We start from the raw sequence: 18,206 nt of genomic DNA on the forward strand, positions 1-18,206 counted from the left end.
ACAAGCTCGAAAGTTTAAGACCGAAGTCTTTCGGACCAAAAATAAGGAAGTTAGAGCTGTTTTAGATATGAAATTGACCAATGTGCGTGTTTAGGCTCATTTTGAAGCTCTAAATCATGGGAAAATAGTTTGAAGTAGCTTTTAACGATTTTAAAAACCCTAAAATTCTTACAGACTCATATTTTCAAAGAAACTTGGTTTTCTATCGCTTTAAAGGAATTTAGGGCTCCCAAAAGTGTTTTTTACTCATTTCAAAGCTTTCTTTTCAATTCTCCATGTGCTTTTTAAACTTTTTGAAGTTTACAGTATGAAAAGCATCATAATCCTCGTCTCACTCTTGGCAGTGGTTGCCATGGCCGATTTCATCGACATCGGCTACAAAACCTGCAAAGCCGACGGTACCGTATCCCAAGTGAAAGCCGACGGATGTGATTTGGTAATCAAAGATGGCAAAAAAGTGTGTCTCTTCAAGAAAGGAACCCGTCCAGTCATCCAAATCGCCTTCAAGCCAAGCACCGCATCGGATAAGCTTAAAACCTCGGTTCGCGCCAAGGTTGGAGGATCCGCAATGGTCGATTTCCCACAACAGAACTCGGATGCTTGTACTTATGGTGAGTGGGACATGAAAAAAGACAAAAAACGACCTGAAACGCCCTCTGGTACCATACCAATAGCATAAAAAATGAGCAAAAAGGGAAACAAAAAGAAATCCGTCGAGCCGGATTCGAACCAGCGACCTAAGGATACCCACTGACTCTACAGTCCTCCGCTCTACCAACTGAGCTATCGACGGCACACCGGGAAGAAGAGGCGAAGGCGTATAGGAAGGAGGGGGAAAGTGGCGGTGGGTGAGGAGACGCAGAGGGGAGTAGAGGAAACTTTTTGGAGGGAAATTTCGGAATTTTTGGGAAGCTACAGTAATCCAGAAATTGCTAGTTGTGGGGATTTGGGGTAGTTTTCAATGGGTTTTCAAGCTATTTGAGTGGCTAGAAATCACCAAAATTAATTGTTTTTCTAATTTTTTAAAGGTTTTCTGAAATATTTTTTCAAATCTACAGTAATCCAGAAAACTTTCAAAATCATCTCAAAAGTCTCACGAAACCTTTTTTGCTCATTCCCTCAAAGTTCTCGAAAAAAAAATTTCATTCTAGGGGCCTACCCATATTCTCAGTGGCTTTGGCCTAGGATTATCTATTCTAGTGGCGGCGCCAACAGTAAAACAACAGTAACTCGGCTATTTTGGACCCAATCTTAGATATTTGTGCATTTTTGAAATTTCCCAAGTTTTTAGCTTTAAAATGACCCCAAACACGACTAGTTTTGCTCAATTTTGAATTTCGACTAGTGCGTTGCGGTCGCGTCGCGTTTGGTAGGTCAAAATTCAAAATTAAGCTAGACTAGTCGTGATTAGGCTTGTTTTAAAGCTGAAAATTTGAGAAAATTGTAAATCAGCTTTTCAGCAAAAATAAACTAAAATAAAAAAATTTATAGCAAGAAAACCGCAATAGATGAACTTTATTGAAAAAAGCTTCATAACTCGTCGCATATATCTCCCATTTTTGATTTTCAAAGTTTATTCGAATCCTCAAAACTACAGTAATCTAAATTTCCAGGTGTCAAATGCCCTTTGACCGCCGGTTCGGAGCAAGTTTTCGAGCAATCCATCGCTATCACTGATAACCATCCAGCTGGTGATCAAATCCAGGTCAACTGGCAACTCACACGTCCAGACGCTGGAAAAGAAGTCTGCATCATTTTCTTGGCTGAAATTGTTGAATAATTCTTTTAGTCTGGAGTTTTTCTTGATTTTCATAATTTTGGTTGGCCTTCAAAAGGCGCAATAAATCTTTTCGAGCATTCAAATTTATGTTTCATCTTTTCAATTGATTTTTAATAAATTTTTTGAAGGTGTCAACAGATTTCACACGTTTTGAGCTAAAAAATCAACAAAATCCGTTGAAAATTAGCAAAGTTACATTTTTGTCGAAATTTGTATGAAAATATAAATTTTGTTTTTGTCATAACTCCTGGAATTTTTGTCAAAAACGCCTGAAGTTATGATTTTTGAATTTCTTTCAATTTTAGCTTCAAAATGAGTATAAACATGCCTAGGGTAGATTAGTTTTGAATTTCGACCAACCGCGACGCGACCGCAACGCGCAGGGAGAATTTCTAAGTTGAGCAAAGCTAGTCGTGCTTAGGCTCATTTCAGAGCTCTGAACGTAAGTAACTCAGAACTGTAGACTTCAAGTCTATTGGACCAAAACTGAGCTACTTATGGTACAATGCCTCAAAAGTGACCATTCAAAAAATGTATTTCCTTCCTAACTTTTGAAATTGTACCCCAAATTTCATGAAACTTTGATTTTTGCAATTTTTACACTTTCAGGTTTAAAATTAGCCTAAGCATGCATAGGATCCTTTAAATTTGAATTTTCGGATTTTTTTCATGGACCATCTGAAAATTCGAAATTTTCAAAAGTCATCAAATCTAGTCGTGTTTAGGCTCATTTTGAAGAAAAAACCTAGATAAATGCAAAATCGCAAAAATATTTGAGCTTGGACCTGAACTAGCCAAGTTACTGTAGTTTTTCTGTTGGATCATCCGAAAATTCGAATTTTCGAACTTTTTCAAATCTAGTCATGTTTATGCTCATTTTGAAGCTCTCAACGAGAGTCATCTGATTATGATATTTTCATGACCTAATTTTGGAGTTCTAGGCCACCAGGTGGCGATTTCTAGGCCAGCCACCTAGAACTACCAAGGTACGCTAGAATGGATGGTTTTGAGGTCATTTTTTTTGAATTTTGCGTTTTTTCAGATTTTTCAATTTTTTTTTATTTTCTCACGCGTTTCCAAAGTTTTGGCTTTCTCAAAAAATCCAAAAAATCCAACAAAAACATTTAGTTTCTCAAATTTTCCAAAAATTGAAATTTTTGGGAAAAGTCCTTGAAAAAATAAGAGAAATGTCGGATCAAAAAGCGATTGAAACGGTGGGAAATTCTTTTTTTTTTTTTTTTTTTTTAATTTTATTCAAAATTTTTGAAACTTTTTGGCGCCAAATATTCAAATTAACAAGCCTACCCTTGCTTCTAGGGTAGCTGGCCTAGAAATCGCCACCTGGTGGCCTTGAAATCCAAATTTAGGCCATGAAAATATTTAAAACAAATTTGTCTCATTGAGAGCTTCAATATGAGCATAAACATGACTAGATTTGAAAATTTTGAAAATTTCGATTTTTCGGAGGGGGTCCATGAAAAAAATCCGAAAATTCATAATTGACCGATTCTAGGCATGTTTATACTCATTCTGAAGCTGAGAATGTGAGAAATTCAAAAATATAAGTTTTATTATAGTTGGATGAAAATTCAAAAAGTTATGAAGAAAATAAATTGGTGACTCAAAAAAAAAATTTTCCAAAAAAAGTTTTTTTTTACCAAAAATGGAAAATTTTCCTTTTTTTTCTGAAAACCGGAATTTTATGTTTTAGACCAGAAAAAGTAGATAAAAATCAAAAAATCCATGTTCAGTGGGTGGCGGTTTTAGCGGTTTTCGGGGTCAAGAATAGATTTTTATCTTTTTTTTTTGGAAAATCTCCAAAAAGAAAGTCTTTGAAGATTTTTATGAAAGTTTCGACACAGTTTTTGGGTTACTGTAGTTTTTCGAATTTTTTGAATTTTTGAAAATATCTGAATTTAAAATTTCCCTCTATTTTTCAGGCTATCGAGTACACGGAAGACCAGCTCAAGTAAGAAATCCCAAAAAATCCAATTTTCTCTTTTTTTTTTCCCCGGAAATTGCTCATCTTTAACTTCCAATTTCCGGAATTTCCTATTTTTCAGATTGCTAGATGCCAATTGTTTGACTGCACTCTCATTTGGTGGTGAGCCCCTTAATTAGCCTAATTAGCATAATTCAAAAAATTAATCTGTTTTTTTCCCTTTTCTAAATATTCTCAGCTCAAAAAAAATCCAAAAAATTACTTAACATTTGGAAATTTCAAAAAATTTCAAAAAAAATTTTTTTCAGAAAACATGGGAAGACGTGCGAAGGCTAGAAGACGTGCCGCTCGTCTCGCTTCTGAAAATTTGGAATCATCCGAAGAGCCGAGCTCTGTGTTGAGCGATGAGACGGGTTGTGAAGTGAGAAGCGAGAGACTCAGAGAAAAGAGCGCTCTCGCTTCTCTGCGTCTCTTTGTGGGCGCGCCAATCTTTAAAGGCGCATATCTCAATAACCGTAATAGCTATCAAAAAGTTGTAAATTAAAAAAATGTGTAAAATTGTAGCAGCTACATTTTTGCAGTTGACAACTTTTTTCTAGCTTTTGTAGTTTTTGAGATATGGGCGTTTATAGCGCATATGCCAACTTTTACCTTCAAATTTTTATATCTGATGACCCATAAACGCTATTTTTAAATTTCAAACTGCAAAATTTCATTCATTAAATTTTACACATTTCTTTAGTTGACAACTGTTTTCTAGCTCAATCCTTACTTGAGATATGCGCAGAGACGCAGAGAAACGAGACCGCTATCGCTTCTCTGCGTCTCTTGTCGGCGCGCGCAATATTTGATGGCTCATATCTCGAAAACTACAGTAGTTATCACAAAGTTGTAAACTACAAAAATATGTAGAATTTTATAAGCTACATTTAAATGTAAAATCACAAATGTGCGCCAAAAATTAGGAAAGTTATGAAATTTTGAGTTTTCTCCAAAAAAAAAGTAGTACTTCAGACAGTTTATGACCGATTTTTGTTATATAAAATGCGCTCCACGGCATTTTTTTTCTTTTTTCAACTTCAGAAGTTTTTAGATTCCCAGCATTCCATCAAAACCATCTCCATCGCGTATCCCTGTCCTCCAGAAGGGCTACCAATTTGAAAAGTCGACTGAAGAGGAGAAATCCACAAAAACTGCTATTCCGTTGACATCGAAAATTCCGAGACCACTGATTTTTATCGATCGTTACAATGTCTCGAGTCTCTCCAACACGGCAGAGACTTCTGAATTGCCAAGTTTTACTCAAAAAGTGAGAATTTTGAATTTTTGAATTATATTATAGATTTGTGTAAAATTGAATTTCCAGCAACTTTGCTGTTGAAAGCTTTTTGATTGTTTTTCTGGTTCTCGAAATATGCCTTTAACGTTCTTAGGAGACGCAGAGAAGCGAGAGTGCTATCGTTTCTCTGCGTCTCTCACAGCGCCAACTTTAAAAGCGCATATCTTGAGAACCGTAATAGCTATCAAAAAGTTGTAAACTGTAAAAATGTGTGAAATTTCATAAGTTACATTTATGCAGTTTACAAATTTTTTCTAGCTACCGTATTTGTTGAGATATGCGCATTTAAAGTTGAGCCATCCCTCTTTTGGGCACGCTAACTTTAAAGGCGCATATCTCGAGAAGGATGATAGCTATCAAAAAAATTTCAACAAACAAATTGTGTAGAATATCATAAGCTACAGTAATCCATTTTTTTTTTTTAATATTAACGAATTCTAGAGAACTCTTCAATTTTCAGACTGGCGACTCGTTCACCCACTCCACCATGGTCACTGGCACCCACTCGGCCACCATGCCACCCGGACTTTCTCCACTTCCATATTGCTCATCTTCTAGTGTAAGAAACATTAAAATTTTAATTTTAAAAAATTTAATTTTCAAAACTTTCAGAATTCTTCCGAAGACATTCAAAACCAAGTTTTGGTGGTTTCCGAGGCATCCAACGGGCTCCAGATGACGTTTGACATGCAAAAAGTGGTCTCTGCGTTTGGGTTGGATTTTGCAGGAATCAAGATCATCTGAAAAAAAACCGAAAAATAAGCCCCAACTTGCTAAATAAAGATATTCGTTCTAGTTGTTTGTTATATCTGTGTTGATCCCTAAAATTTCTGGGAAAAAAACCACCTGGAAAACATTTCATTTTCTCAAAAAGCCAAAAAAACTACATGAACACCATAACAATAACGTTAACAAAGAGCGAAAAAGAAAACAAAAAGAAATCCGTCGAGCCGGATTCGAACCAGCGACCTAAGGATACCCACTGACTCTACAGTCCTCCGCTCTACCAACTGAGCTATCGACGGAACACCGGGAAGAAGAGGCGAAGGCGTATAGGAAGGAGAGGGAAAGTGGCGGTGGGTGAGGAGACGCAGAGGGGAGGAGGATGGAACTTTTTGGAGGAAAATTTTGGAATTTTAGGGAATCTACAGTAATTCAGAAACTGCTATTTTGGTAGTTTTCAATAGGTTTTAAAGTAATTTTAGCGCTTAAAATTTTAAAAATCCCCGAAATTGCTTGTTTTCTTTCAGATTTTGTCAAAAAAAATTTCTGAAAATTTTCAGACAAAGATTTCAGACATTTTTTCGTCATTCACATTTTTTGATTCATCATTCGAATGACTCAAAATGATTACAGTACGAAAACAAAGCATTTTCAGACTCAAAACAAACAATTTTCAGACTAAAATTTTCAGATAAGTTTTTTTTTGTTTTTTTAGCAGCTGAAAATCGGAACCTTTTTGGTTTTTTGTTCAAGAGGAATCTTTAGATTTTGTAGGGTCCCAAAAAGTTGAAATCTGGAAATTAAGAAGGAAATTTTTTTCAATAATTTTTTTTTCAAAAATTTTGAAAGTCTAAGCTTTGAAGCGTTATATCTCAAAAACCAAAAAAGCTATCAAAAAGTTATGTATAACAAAATTGCTCAGCATAAAATTTCGCACATTTTTGTAGTTGGCCACTTTTTAATAGCTATTGTAGTTCTGGAGATACGCGCCTTCAGAAAAATGCACACCTCTCCCGGCGCAAGAAAAGAGGGCACCAACTTCAAAAGCGCATAACTCAAAAACTACAGTGGCTAGAAAACAGTTGTAAACTACAAAAATGTAAAAAATTAAATTTTAAACATTTTTGTCGTTTACAATTTTTAGACAGCTCTCCTAGTTTTTGAGATATATTGCTTTGAAAATCTTGAGTACTACTGTAGTAAAAAATGAGAAAAATTAAAAAAAATTTTTGTTAAATGTTGGTCCCAAAAAAGCTATTTTTAGCTAAAAACATCAGGTTCAGGTCCAAAAAAACAAAAATCAAGTTTTTTTTTTCGAAAAAAATGTTTTCATGAATTTCAAATTTCTCAGGTTTTCTCTCAAAAAAAAAAGTCCCATGAAAATTGGGTGCGTGGGACTAAAACCAAAATGATTTAAATTTTAAAATAGATGTAGGTCAAAAATTTCGAAAAATTCGTGTGCTTTGGCTTTTTGATCTTTTTTTGATGTTAGAATTTGAAATTCTGGGTTTTAAAGAGTTTAAAAATCCGGTTTTTTTTGCTGAAAAAAGGTGAAAAATCTGGAAAGTTAGTCTAAAAAAATCTGAAATTTTGATTTTCTCAGTTTTTGAAGCTTAAAATGATGTCATTTCTAATAAAAAAGTCGTTAAAACAAATTTTTTGAAAAAAAAGTTTAATTTTAATTTTTTTCAAAGAAAAGGGTAATAGGCAATTCAAAAATCAATTAGCTTTTGTTTCTGAAACCTTTTTAGTGCCAAAAGTTTCTGTTTTCCCAAAAAAGTTTGAAAAAGTAGTTTAAAGAGACATTTAAAGCGCTCCAATTTCCCTTGTGGGGTGTCTTTAAAGGTACATAACTCAAAAACCAGAATTGCTATGTAAAAATTACAAACTGCAAAAATGTGTAAAATTTAATTGTTTACATTTTTGTAGTTTAAAACTTTTTAGTAGCTTTTACGGTTCTTGAGATATGCGCTTTTAAAGAGACTCAGTGCAAAATATGGGGTTTTTTAGGTTTAAAGGCGCTTATCTCAAAAACTACTGTAGATGGTAAAAGGTTTTAAACTACAAAAATGTGTAAAAATCAATTTTACACACTTTCTCAATTTATCACTTCTTTTTAAATACTGTAGTTTTTGAGTTATGCGCTTTTACAGATACAAGCCTCGAATTGCGGTAGGAGAGACGCGGAGAAACGAGGGTGGCTGGTTTCTCAGTTTTTGCTTTAAAGGCATATAACTCTAAAATTACGGTAGCTATCAGAAAGTTATAAACAAAAAAGGTAGAAAATTTAATTTTACGCATTTTGTAGTTTACAACTGTCTATTAGCTCTTACGGTTCTTGAGATATGCGCCTTTAAAACGGTATGTTTCCTCTGCGTCACTTTAGAGGCGCATATCTCCAAAACTAAGGTAATTATCAAAAAGATTAAAACTACAAAAATGTAGGAAATTTGATTTTCCACATTTTATCAGTTTACATTGTTTTTCTAGAAACTGCAGTTTTTGAGTTATGCGTCTTTAAAGATACAAGCCACGGATGGCTGGCATCTTATTCTTTAAAGACGCATATCTCAAAAACTACGGTACCTTTCAAAAAGAACAAAACTACAAAAATATGGAAAATTGAATTTTACACATTTTTGTAGTTTACAACTTTTTGATAGCTATTACGGTTCTCGAGATATGCGTCTTCAAAAAGTCCCATGCGGTGTTTTTGGATCTGCGTCTCTTTAAAGGTGCATATCTCAGAAACTACGGTAGCTATCAAAAAACTGTCAACTAACAAAATCTGAAAAATTTCATGCTAAGCAATTTTGTTGTTTGTAGTTTCTGTCTGACTTCATTGATTCTTGAGATACGGTGCCTTTAGAAAAGTACTTCCCCTACTGGTTAGAATCTCAAAAATTCTTCCAGAAAAATCGCACCAAACAATTTCTAATCGCACGTCTTCTGACGTCAAAATTCTTTCTAGAATAATCGAAACTCAACGTGTGAGACCTTCTGATTACGTGCTTCTCCAGAAGGTTCTCAATTCTATTCAAAATCAGAAACATTTGTATTCTTTTTGAATACAAATACTTTAGTGAACTTGGATGTCAAGAATTTCGAGATGACTTTTTGACCCCTAGGAAACTTGAAAATAGGAAAAATTTTGATCTGAAACTTAAATTTGGTTCCTGGTCCAAAAAAATTGGGATTTTTTGGCAAAAGAGCCAGATTTGACTGAAATTTGAAACCCTTAATTAGGTCATATTTCTGTTAGATTTGGTCCAAGTTCACAAATTTTAATGGCGTTGAATTTGGCTTGATTCGAGCTTCAAAATGAGTATAAACATTTCAAGTTTTGAAAGTTTTTGAAATTTTCGAATTTTTGGGTCCCACCACGAAAAGTTGAAAATTTCAATTTTGAGCGAAATCATCCGTGTTTGTGCTAATTTTGAAGCTTGAAAACAGAGGAATCGGAATTTTCAGATTTTTTCAAGATTGATTAAAAATGGACCAAAATATGGTCAACACTAGTTTTGACTCTCTGAAACATTTTCAGCTTCTTTCGACCATATCTCTGTTCGATTTTGTCCAAGTTCACAAATTATGACACAATCAAATTTGACTTGATTTGCGCTTTAAAATGAGTATAAACATGCCAAGTTTTGAAAAATTTTGAAATTTTCGAAAATGTTTGGGTCCCGCCACGAAAAGTCAAAAAATCAAATTTCAGAAAACCTAGGCGTATTTATATTCATTCTAAAGCTTGAAGCTCAAAAAAATCGAATTTTTAACTTTTTTTGAATTCGGTAAAAAATGGACCAAGATATGGCTAAAACCAAGGTTGGTTAATTTTGGCGTTTCAGCTTCATTTGATCATATCTCGGTTAGTTTTTGTTGGATTTGTATGAAATAAATATTTTTGAGTTGGCCTTGATTAGAGCTTTAAAATGAGTATAAATATGCCTAGTTTTGAAAAATTGTGAAAATTTCGACTTTTGGGGTCCCGCCACGAAAAATTCGAAATTTCCAAAATTTTCCAAACCGAGTCATGTTTATACTCATTTTGAAGCTCTCAACGAGACAAATTCGAATATTTTAGATTTTTCTGGAAATCTTAAATCATTCGAAAGTTAGAGTTCAAAAGATCATCTGAAAAGTCCATTTGGAAAATGAGAATTCTCTTTTTGACATCATCTTTTGGATTCTAACAGAAGATTTTTTTCAATACAGAAAATTTTTTCGTGTCAAAAGAATATTTAATGATTCGGAAAAGTTCGATATCATGACATGACTTGATGTTTCTATGAATTTCAGAATTTTCAAAAAAAAATTTTTGGCGCCAATTTTTTTACCGGACCACTCCTGGAAAATCGCATTTGTTTATTGGATTTGCAGCCCCGAAAAAAATTGAAAAACAAAATTTAATTTTTTTTTAAACCAATTTTCCATGATGTTCTGTGTTTTTGGACCCACAAAATTTTTTCTGACTCACCGGCCCCGGAAATCGAACCCAGACTCATTGTTTGACGAAAAAATGGGTTTCGGAAGTGGGCGGAGCCTAATGGTCCCATAAGAAAAAATTGTGAGATTCTGGGTCATTCAGAAGACGTCAAAGGATTCAGAATACAATTTTTTGGATGTTCTAGAATTTTCTAAAAAATCAAAGTTCTGTACTTTCTGACGCAAATATGGCCATGAGGATTTTGAAATATTTTTGAAATTTTCAGAGAAATCTGAAAAATTGAAATTCTGAAGTTTTGAAAAAAAACAATTTTCAAAGCGTTATATCTCAAAAACTAAAAAAGATAAGTACAAACTACAAACTACAAAAATATAGAAAACTAAATTTTGAACATTTCTGTAGTTTGTAGTTTTTTAATGTTTATAACGGTTCAGGAGATATGCGTTTTAAAAGAGATTGGATAGCCTGCGTTTCTTTAAAAACGTATATCTCTAGAACTATCATAGCCATCAAAAAGTAGTGAACTGTGAAAATGTGTAAAATTGAATTGTCTACAATTTTGTAGTTGGTAATTTGTCCCTAGCTTTGCTAGTTTTAGAGATATGTGCCTTTAAAGTGACCCCTAACACGGCGGGAAAAGAAGGCGGAGAAACACAGAGAAACAATGGTGTCTGATTTCTCTGCGTCTCTATTAACGCAATTTTCAACGTTTTTCTAGATTTTTTTAACGTCAAAAACGCTATATGACAGCAAAATAGTCAATTTCCGTCAATTTCCGGTTGCTGAACTTTTCCGGAGACCAGCGACCCAAAAGAAGTTATTTTGTGATTTTCTTACGATCTCTGTTTTTGTTTTCGCTTTATCTCAGAAACCAAAAAAGCTAGACATAAACTACAAACTGCAAAAATGTGTGAAATTTAATTTTAAACATTTCTGTAGTTTGTAGTTTTTAGATATCTGGAAGGGTTCTTGAGATATGCGCCTTTAAAGAGACGTAGGGCGGATACACCGCATGCGGATCTTTAAAGGCGCATATAGGAAAACCATGATAGTTATCAAAATTTTGTCAACTATGAAAATGTGTAAAATGAAATTTCCTACATCCTTGTAGTTAGTAGTTTGTCCCTAACTACTGTCGTTTTTGAGTTATGCGCCTTTAAACCTACCAAACAGTTTGAATGGGTCGCACGCAGAACGGAAGAGGCTTCCTGGTTTGCAGAAGGCTCGGATGAATTCTGAAGTGCAGGTGGTGTTGACACCTGGAAACTTGAGACATCTGGAGTCACGGAAACACAGATGGACGGTCTAGAGGGATTTTCGTCACTTTTTTTTGTTTTTTTTTTTGGACGAATTTCAAAAAACGAGGATTCCATGAATTTTAAAATTCCTAAAATAGCCTTTTTTCTTCTTTTTTTTCCAATTGTTCCTTTGGAATCTTAAAATCTCTGTTTTCTCTGCGTCTCTCTTCTTTTTCTCTCACTTTTCCAGAATCAAGATAGGCTCCGCCCACTTGTCGTACCCCATAAGCTCCGCCCCCTTTTCTCCATATTCCTCTCATATAAGAAGAGCCATTTTTAGTGGATTTTCAGATTTGCTGAATGTTTTATTTCAATTTTCTAATAAATTTCTAAAAAAATTATTTCAACATTTCAGGTAAAAAATTCTTCCAAGTGCTCTGTGCTCATTGTGGTGCTCATGATTATGGGCTTGTTTCTGAGCCAGTCCGATGCGATTCCACGTCCTGGACCAGTCATTGGTGAGTTTCAAAAAACAACTTTTTTGCATACTTGTAACGGGCCGGGCCGGGCCGGGCCGGGCCTTCAAAAAGGCCCGGCCCGGACAGAAGGTCCGGCCCGGACAGGCGCCAGCTTCGAAATTAAGGGAAAATAGAATGTTGTGATTCTGAAGTTTTTCGAGATTTCAGAGTTTCTTGGAATTTCAAGAATTTCAGGCATTTTTAAGGTTCTAAATATTCGAATAGTCTAAAATTTTTGATTTTCAAAAATTGGAAATTCTGAATTTTCAGATTTTTTAGGTTTTGGCTTTTTTCCCCAATTTCAGACCTTTTTAGAATTTCTGAATTGGTTTTTTTTTGTAATTTTGAGACTATCAAATTCTAAATGCTTTGAAATTTATGATACCGTAAAACCCTGTATTAGAAGGGCCCCTCTAATAGAAGGGTTGGCCCTTCTAATACAGGTTTTACGGTATTTTGAATTCTCAGAAATTTCGAAAATTTTGAATTTTTAAGGGAATTTTTGGATTTCCGAAAAATCCACAAATAAACTCTGAAAACTGAAATTTTCAGATTTTCCAATTTCGAAAAAAAATTCCAAAACTTTGAAAAAAACCAGGAAATTCCAAATTTCAGAATTTCTGAAAATCAGAAAATCTGAAAATCTGATGTCGTGAGAAATGTCTAGAAAAAAAAATCACATGAACTTTTTTTCAGATTTTCAGAATTCTGAAAATCTCAAAAAAAAACTTCCCACGACATCGAAAAGCCCACGTTTTTGAGAACTTTCTAGAAGAATCTAGCTTTTCGAAAAGTCAGAATCTTTTAGAAAATTCTGGAAATTTGAAGTTTTCAGAATTTTAAAAATTTAGAACTTTAAAATTTTAGAATTTTAGAATTTTAGGATTTTAAAATTTTTTTCAAAAATTTCAAATCTTAAGGAATTTTATGTTTTCCATGCCGTTTCCGAATGTCTTTCAACTGTCGTAGACTGTGTGAGTATGGATTACTGTAGATGCCTTCTTTTTTGGCTTAAAAATTCTCAAAATCCACCAAAAAACTCGCTACCAACTAGCTTTTCCCCTGTTCCACCCCCCTCTAGTCTGACCATCTGTGTGTCTGAAACTCCGGATGTCGCAATTTTCCAGGTGTCAACACCGCGTGCACTTCTGAATCCATCCAAGCCTTCTGCAAACCAGGAAACCTCTACTGCGTCCGTTCGGCGTGCAGCCAATGCATCCTTCGCGACCCGTTCAACCCATTTGGTAGGTTTAAAAGCGCATAACTGAAAAACTACATTAGTTAGAGACAAGTTACAAACTTTAAAAATGTAGGAAATTTTATTTTACACATTTCCATAGTTTATAAAATTTTGATAACTATCATGGTTTTCCTGATATGCGCCTTTAAAGATCCGCATGCGATGTAGCCATCCTGTGTCTCTTTAAAGACTCATATCTCGAGAACCCTTACAGATATCTAAAAACTACAAACTACAAAAATGTTTAAAATTAAATTTCACACATTTTTGTAATTTGTAATTTATGTCTAGCTTTTTTGGTTTCTGAGATAAAGCGAAAACAAAATCAGAGATCGTAAGAAAATCACAAAATAACTTCTTTTGGGTCGCTGGTCTCCGGAAAAGTTCAGCAACCGGAAATTGACGGAAATTGACTATTTTGCTGTCATATAGCGTTTTTGACGTTAAAAAAATCTAGAAAAACGTTGAAAATTGCGTTAATAGAGACGCAGAGAAATCAGACACCATTGTTTCTCTGTGTTTCTCCGCCTTCTTTTCCCGCCGTGTTAGGGGTCACTTTAAAGGCACATATCTCTAAAACTAGCAAAGCTAGGGACAAACTACCAACTACAAAATTGTAGACAATTCAATTTTACACATTTTCACAGTTGACAGTTCTTTGATACCTAATTTGGTTCAAGAGATAGAGCCCTTCAAAGGTAAAAAACGCGCTCGCTTCTCCTCTTTAAAGACGCATATCTCTTGAACCCTTATAAATATTCAAAAACTACAAACTACAAAAATGTAAAAATTTAAATTTCGAACATGTTGTAGTTTGTAGTTTGTACTTAGCTTTTCTGGTTTTTGAGATATAGCGTTTTTTCAAAAATTTAAAAACTAGAAAAATAAAATTAGAGACCAATCGGAAGTTGTGTGAAATTATTCTCCGGAGATGTGGGAGTGATAAATGATAAACAAATTTTTTAGTTTAAAAAATTGCTGATGTTTCAAAAATCATAAAAATCATAAACATTCGCTTTGAGATAAAAAAAACGTTTTTTTTTTTGAATTCTGAATTTGACTTTAACTCTTTTAATCTGACTCTGACCTGTTTGAAAAAATGATTTTCAAATTTCTCGCGTTTTCAGCTTTGAAATGAGCCCAAACACGACTAGGGCTCCGCCCCCTTTGAGTTTTGAGGTTAGAGACGCAGTGGGTCTCGCTTCTCTGGCGCTCTAGCCTCAAACGTGGGCGGAGCCTAGTCGTGTGGGGGCTCTTTTCGAAGCTCTAAACGTCAGAAACTCGAGTAAAATGTACAAAAATGCAATATTCAAATAGTCTTGACACAAATTTTGAAAAATGTATTTTTTTTCACAAAATTAAAAAAAATATATAATTTTTCAAACCCTCATAACTTTGCTAGTCTTCAACCGATTTTGATAATTTTAGGCTCAAATTTTCTGAAATTTTCGCAAGATTCTTTTTCAGTTAAGTTTCAATTTGACGAATATCAATTTCAGCTTCATTCTGCGCTCGTCTCACCGAATGCGTGTGCTCCATCTCCAACAACCCGCTCTGCGAGCAGAAAGTCGAGGAAACTTGCTATTAAATTTTTTCGAAAAAAAAATCAATAATTAAGACTGTCTGAAAATGATATCGATAAGATTTGTGTGGCTTTTCTTCTTCTTCACCCTTTGAAAACAAGCTTTGTAAAATGGACGTAACTCTCTTAATATTAGTTCAAATTTGATGAAACTTGTTCAGTTGAGTTTGGCTAGTTGAGAGCTTCAAAATGAGTATAAACATGGCAAGTTTTGAAAAATTTTGAAATTTTCGAATTTTTGGGTCCCACCACGAAAAGTTGAAAATTTCAATTTTGAGCGAAATTATCCGTATTCGTGCTGATTTTGAAGCTTGAAAACAGAGGAATCGGAATTTTCAGATTTTTTCAAGATTGATTAAAAATGGAGCAAAATATGGTCAAAACTAGTTTTGACTGTCTGAAACATTTTCAGCTTCTTTCGACCATATCTCTGTTCGATTTTGTCCAAGTTTACAAATTATGACAAAATCAAATTTGACTTGATTTGCGCTTCAAAACGAGTATAAACATGCCAAGTTTTGAAAAAATTCGAAATTTTCGAAAATGTTTGGGTCCCACCACGAAAACTCGAAAATTCAAAATTGACCAAATCTAGTCATATTTATACTTGTTTTGAACCTCTAAACGTGTAAAATTTGAATTTTGAAATTTTGTCAAGCTAAGCCAAAAATTGACCGAGATACGGTATTTTGAACTCGAATTGCAAATCTAAAACTTCAAAAACTTAAAACTACCGTATATTGGTAAGTTTTAGTTGAAATTTGCCGAAAGTGCAATTTTTGAGTTGAGTTCAAGAAGAGCTTCAAAATGAGCCTAAACACGCGTAGATTTGCTCGAATTTGAAATTTTCGAAAAATTTCCGGTCCCACCGCGAAAGCTCAAATTTTCAAATTAGACCGAATCTAGTCATGTTTAGACTCCTTTTGAAGCTCTTAACAAGAAAAATTTAGAGAAAATATTTTTGTCGAGTTCTGGAAAGAATTGACCGGGGTACGGTAGTATAACCTGAAATTGACTAAAATTCAGAAAATTCCCATAAAAATACTGTTTTTTCTAAATTTTTTTGGAATTTTTTGAAAAGTTTCAAATTACGGCGTATAGAGTAGGCGTATAGTCATTCCGAAGAATTCCAAATTTAGAAATTCCGAAATTTTCAAAAAAAAATTTTTTTTTCAAAAATCTTCAAAATTCAAACTACACATTGTCCCGATTTTTTCATTCATTTTCTAGAATTTTCTCACGATGTCGTCGTCACAAAAAAACTCTGATGACGTCAAAAATTTTGTCTGAATGAAACATTTTTTAGTCTAATATCCATTATTTTTCCATTTTGTAACATCAATTTATTCAGTTATATAGATGTATACAAAATGATTTTGGATCTCCAGACTAGGCTCCGCCCCCTTTTTTGTCCCAAAGAATGGGACCAATTCGTGCAAAAAGAGCCCAAAAAGAGGAGGAAATTACGTAGTTAGGAGGTTTCAAATGACACAAATCCACTTGTAAAATTAGAAGAAGAAGAAGAAGAAGAAGAAGAAGACACTTTGAAAAAGAAGAAGAAGAAGGAAGGATATATATATATTCTAGAAGATTCCGAAAAGATTTCCTTACTAATTTCGGAGAGTGTCTTCTGACCCACCTCCCACCCTCAGGCTTCCATTTAGAAGCTTCCAGAAACTTCTAAAAATGGCCGGACCTTCTAGACGATTCTGTGAGTTTTTCATCATTTTTCTGGAAATTTTGAGTTGAAAAAGAGCTGAAAATCGGCTGAAAATTGACCATTTTAGGCTTAGATATGCCTTTTTGGCACCAGTTTCTTCTATCGCCTACGAAAGATATTCAAAAATTTACAACTTTTTTGAAGTTTTGTACCCATACTAAACAGAAATAGAGTTTTAATTTTGTAGTTGACAATTTATTGATAGCTACTGTAGCTTTTGAGTTATGCGCCTTAGAAGATGGCGCGCTTCACGCTCCCAGAGCGTCGGCGGCGGCGAGTAGGGGCGCCAACTTCAAAGGTGCATATCTCAAAAACTACGGTAGCTAGAAAAAAGACGACGACAGCAAAAATGATTTAAATCAAATTTCCTATACAACTGTAATTTTAAGTTTTTTATAACTACCGTAGTTTTAGAGATATGCGGCTTTAAATTTGGCGTCCTCCTTTCTAGCACAAGGGACATATCTCAAAAAGTACGGTAGCTAGAAAAGAGTCGTTTACTACAAAAGTGACAACCATAAGGCTTTATTTTTGTAGTCAACAAATTTTTATTAGCTACCTTAGTTTTTGAGTGATGCGCCTTTAAAGATGCTCTCTGGCGGTGGCGGAGAGGGGAGGCCAACTTTAAAGGCTCATAACTCAAAAAGTAGGCAAGATAGGTACAAACTACAAACTACAGAAACGTGTAGAATTTAATTTCCTAATTTTTTATAGTTTGTATTTTATTTTTAGCTACCGTAGTATTAGAGATATGCGCCTTTAAAGGTGGCGCGCACCTAGACTCGACGGCGGTCTCTGCACCTAGGGATGCCTATCTTTAAAGGCGCATATCTCCAAAACTACTGTAGCTAGAAAAAGGTTGCAAACTACAAAAATGTGTGAAATGTAATTTTCCACATTTTTGTAGTCAACAATTTTCGATAACTATCGTAGTTTTTGTGTTATATGCCTTTAAAGATGCCCTCCTTTCTTGAGCCGGCCGAAAAGGTGTACATTTTTTGAAGGCGCATATCTCAAACACTACGAAAGCTAGAAAAAATTGTCTATTACAAAAATAAAGCTCTATTTTTGTTTTACATTATAGGAAATTTTCAGACAAATAGGAAAATTTCAAGATTTTCAGATTTCGAATTTTTCGCTGGAACCCCTAAAATTTCTTAAAATCGCTCTAACTTTTTTCATTTTTGTGATATTTGGAATCTGAAAAAAGCATTTCATAGAAGAGAATGTCAGTTACATTTCGACGTTCAATATTCCAAAAATTACAGTAATCTCGCTGCTAATCTTCGCCCTTCTCATCGCCACCGCCCTGTGTCGACCTGATCATCACTCCAGGAATTGTAAGGTAACACATATTCAAATTTCCCGCCATTTTCTTAAAAATAGAGTTTTCAGGCCTACCGTAGACCGGCTCTAAACGAAGTGCTCACTCGAATATGCCTCCTTTGTCATGAAATGTTTTCGGTGGACCAGCCAAATCTTGCCGCCGAGTGCAGTTCGAATTGTTTTCGAAATCCCGCGTTCAACAAGTGTCTCAACTTTTTTCGACCCAAATTCTCGCCTTTTATGATGAACTAACCTATAAAAAATAAATTATTTTCCCAGTTTTTCTTCTTTTTTTCTTTTTTTAAATGCAATTTTTACGAAAAATAGCTTAAAATCCATCATTCTTCA

General features: G+C 34.3%; 4 protein-coding genes and 2 non-coding genes across 6 annotated transcripts; 4 read left to right on the top strand and 2 right to left on the bottom strand.

Moving 5' to 3' along the window:
- Positions 1–352: 352 nt before the first annotated feature.
- Positions 353–1,780, top strand: Cbr-heh-1 (the record flags this gene model as incomplete). The annotated part of the gene is made up of 2 exons (XM_002647065.2): positions 353–611; positions 1,614–1,780. 2 exons carry the CDS (start codon positions 353–355, stop codon positions 1,778–1,780), a joined length of 426 nt encoding a protein of 141 aa, XP_002647111.2.
- On the bottom strand, positions 710–793 carry CBG28280. The gene is given in 2 exon segments: positions 710–746; positions 756–793. It is a non-coding gene (tRNA).
- A 1,187-nt stretch (positions 1,781–2,967) lies between the features above and the next one.
- CBG20303 lies at positions 2,968–5,805 on the top strand (the record flags this gene model as incomplete). Its single annotated transcript, XM_045243517.1, has 4 exons — positions 2,968–2,994; positions 4,816–5,031; positions 5,522–5,620; positions 5,674–5,805. The coding sequence occupies 4 exons, from the start codon at positions 2,968–2,970 to the stop codon at positions 5,803–5,805; spliced, it is 474 nt and encodes a 157-aa protein (XP_045097004.1).
- Positions 5,806–6,002: 197 nt separating this feature from the next.
- CBG28607 lies at positions 6,003–6,086 on the bottom strand. The gene is given in 2 exon segments: positions 6,003–6,039; positions 6,049–6,086. It is a non-coding gene (tRNA).
- Positions 6,087–11,412: 5,326 nt separating this feature from the next.
- CBG26137 lies at positions 11,413–14,818 on the top strand (the record flags this gene model as incomplete). Its single annotated transcript, XM_045243518.1, has 4 exons — positions 11,413–11,445; positions 11,888–11,990; positions 13,118–13,234; positions 14,730–14,818. 4 exons carry the CDS (start codon positions 11,413–11,415, stop codon positions 14,816–14,818), a joined length of 342 nt encoding a protein of 113 aa, XP_045100326.1.
- A 1,680-nt stretch (positions 14,819–16,498) lies between these two features.
- CBG26136 lies at positions 16,499–18,110 on the top strand (the record flags this gene model as incomplete). Its single annotated transcript, XM_045243520.1, has 3 exons — positions 16,499–16,523; positions 17,801–17,877; positions 17,928–18,110. The coding sequence occupies 3 exons, from the start codon at positions 16,499–16,501 to the stop codon at positions 18,108–18,110; spliced, it is 285 nt and encodes a 94-aa protein (XP_045100325.1).
- Between the last annotated feature and the right edge of the window lie 96 nt (positions 18,111–18,206).

Source organism: Caenorhabditis briggsae (genome assembly GCF_000004555.2).
Source record: "Caenorhabditis briggsae complete genome, chrIII, whole genome shotgun sequence".
Taxonomy (NCBI): domain Eukaryota; kingdom Metazoa; phylum Nematoda; class Chromadorea; order Rhabditida; family Rhabditidae; genus Caenorhabditis; species Caenorhabditis briggsae.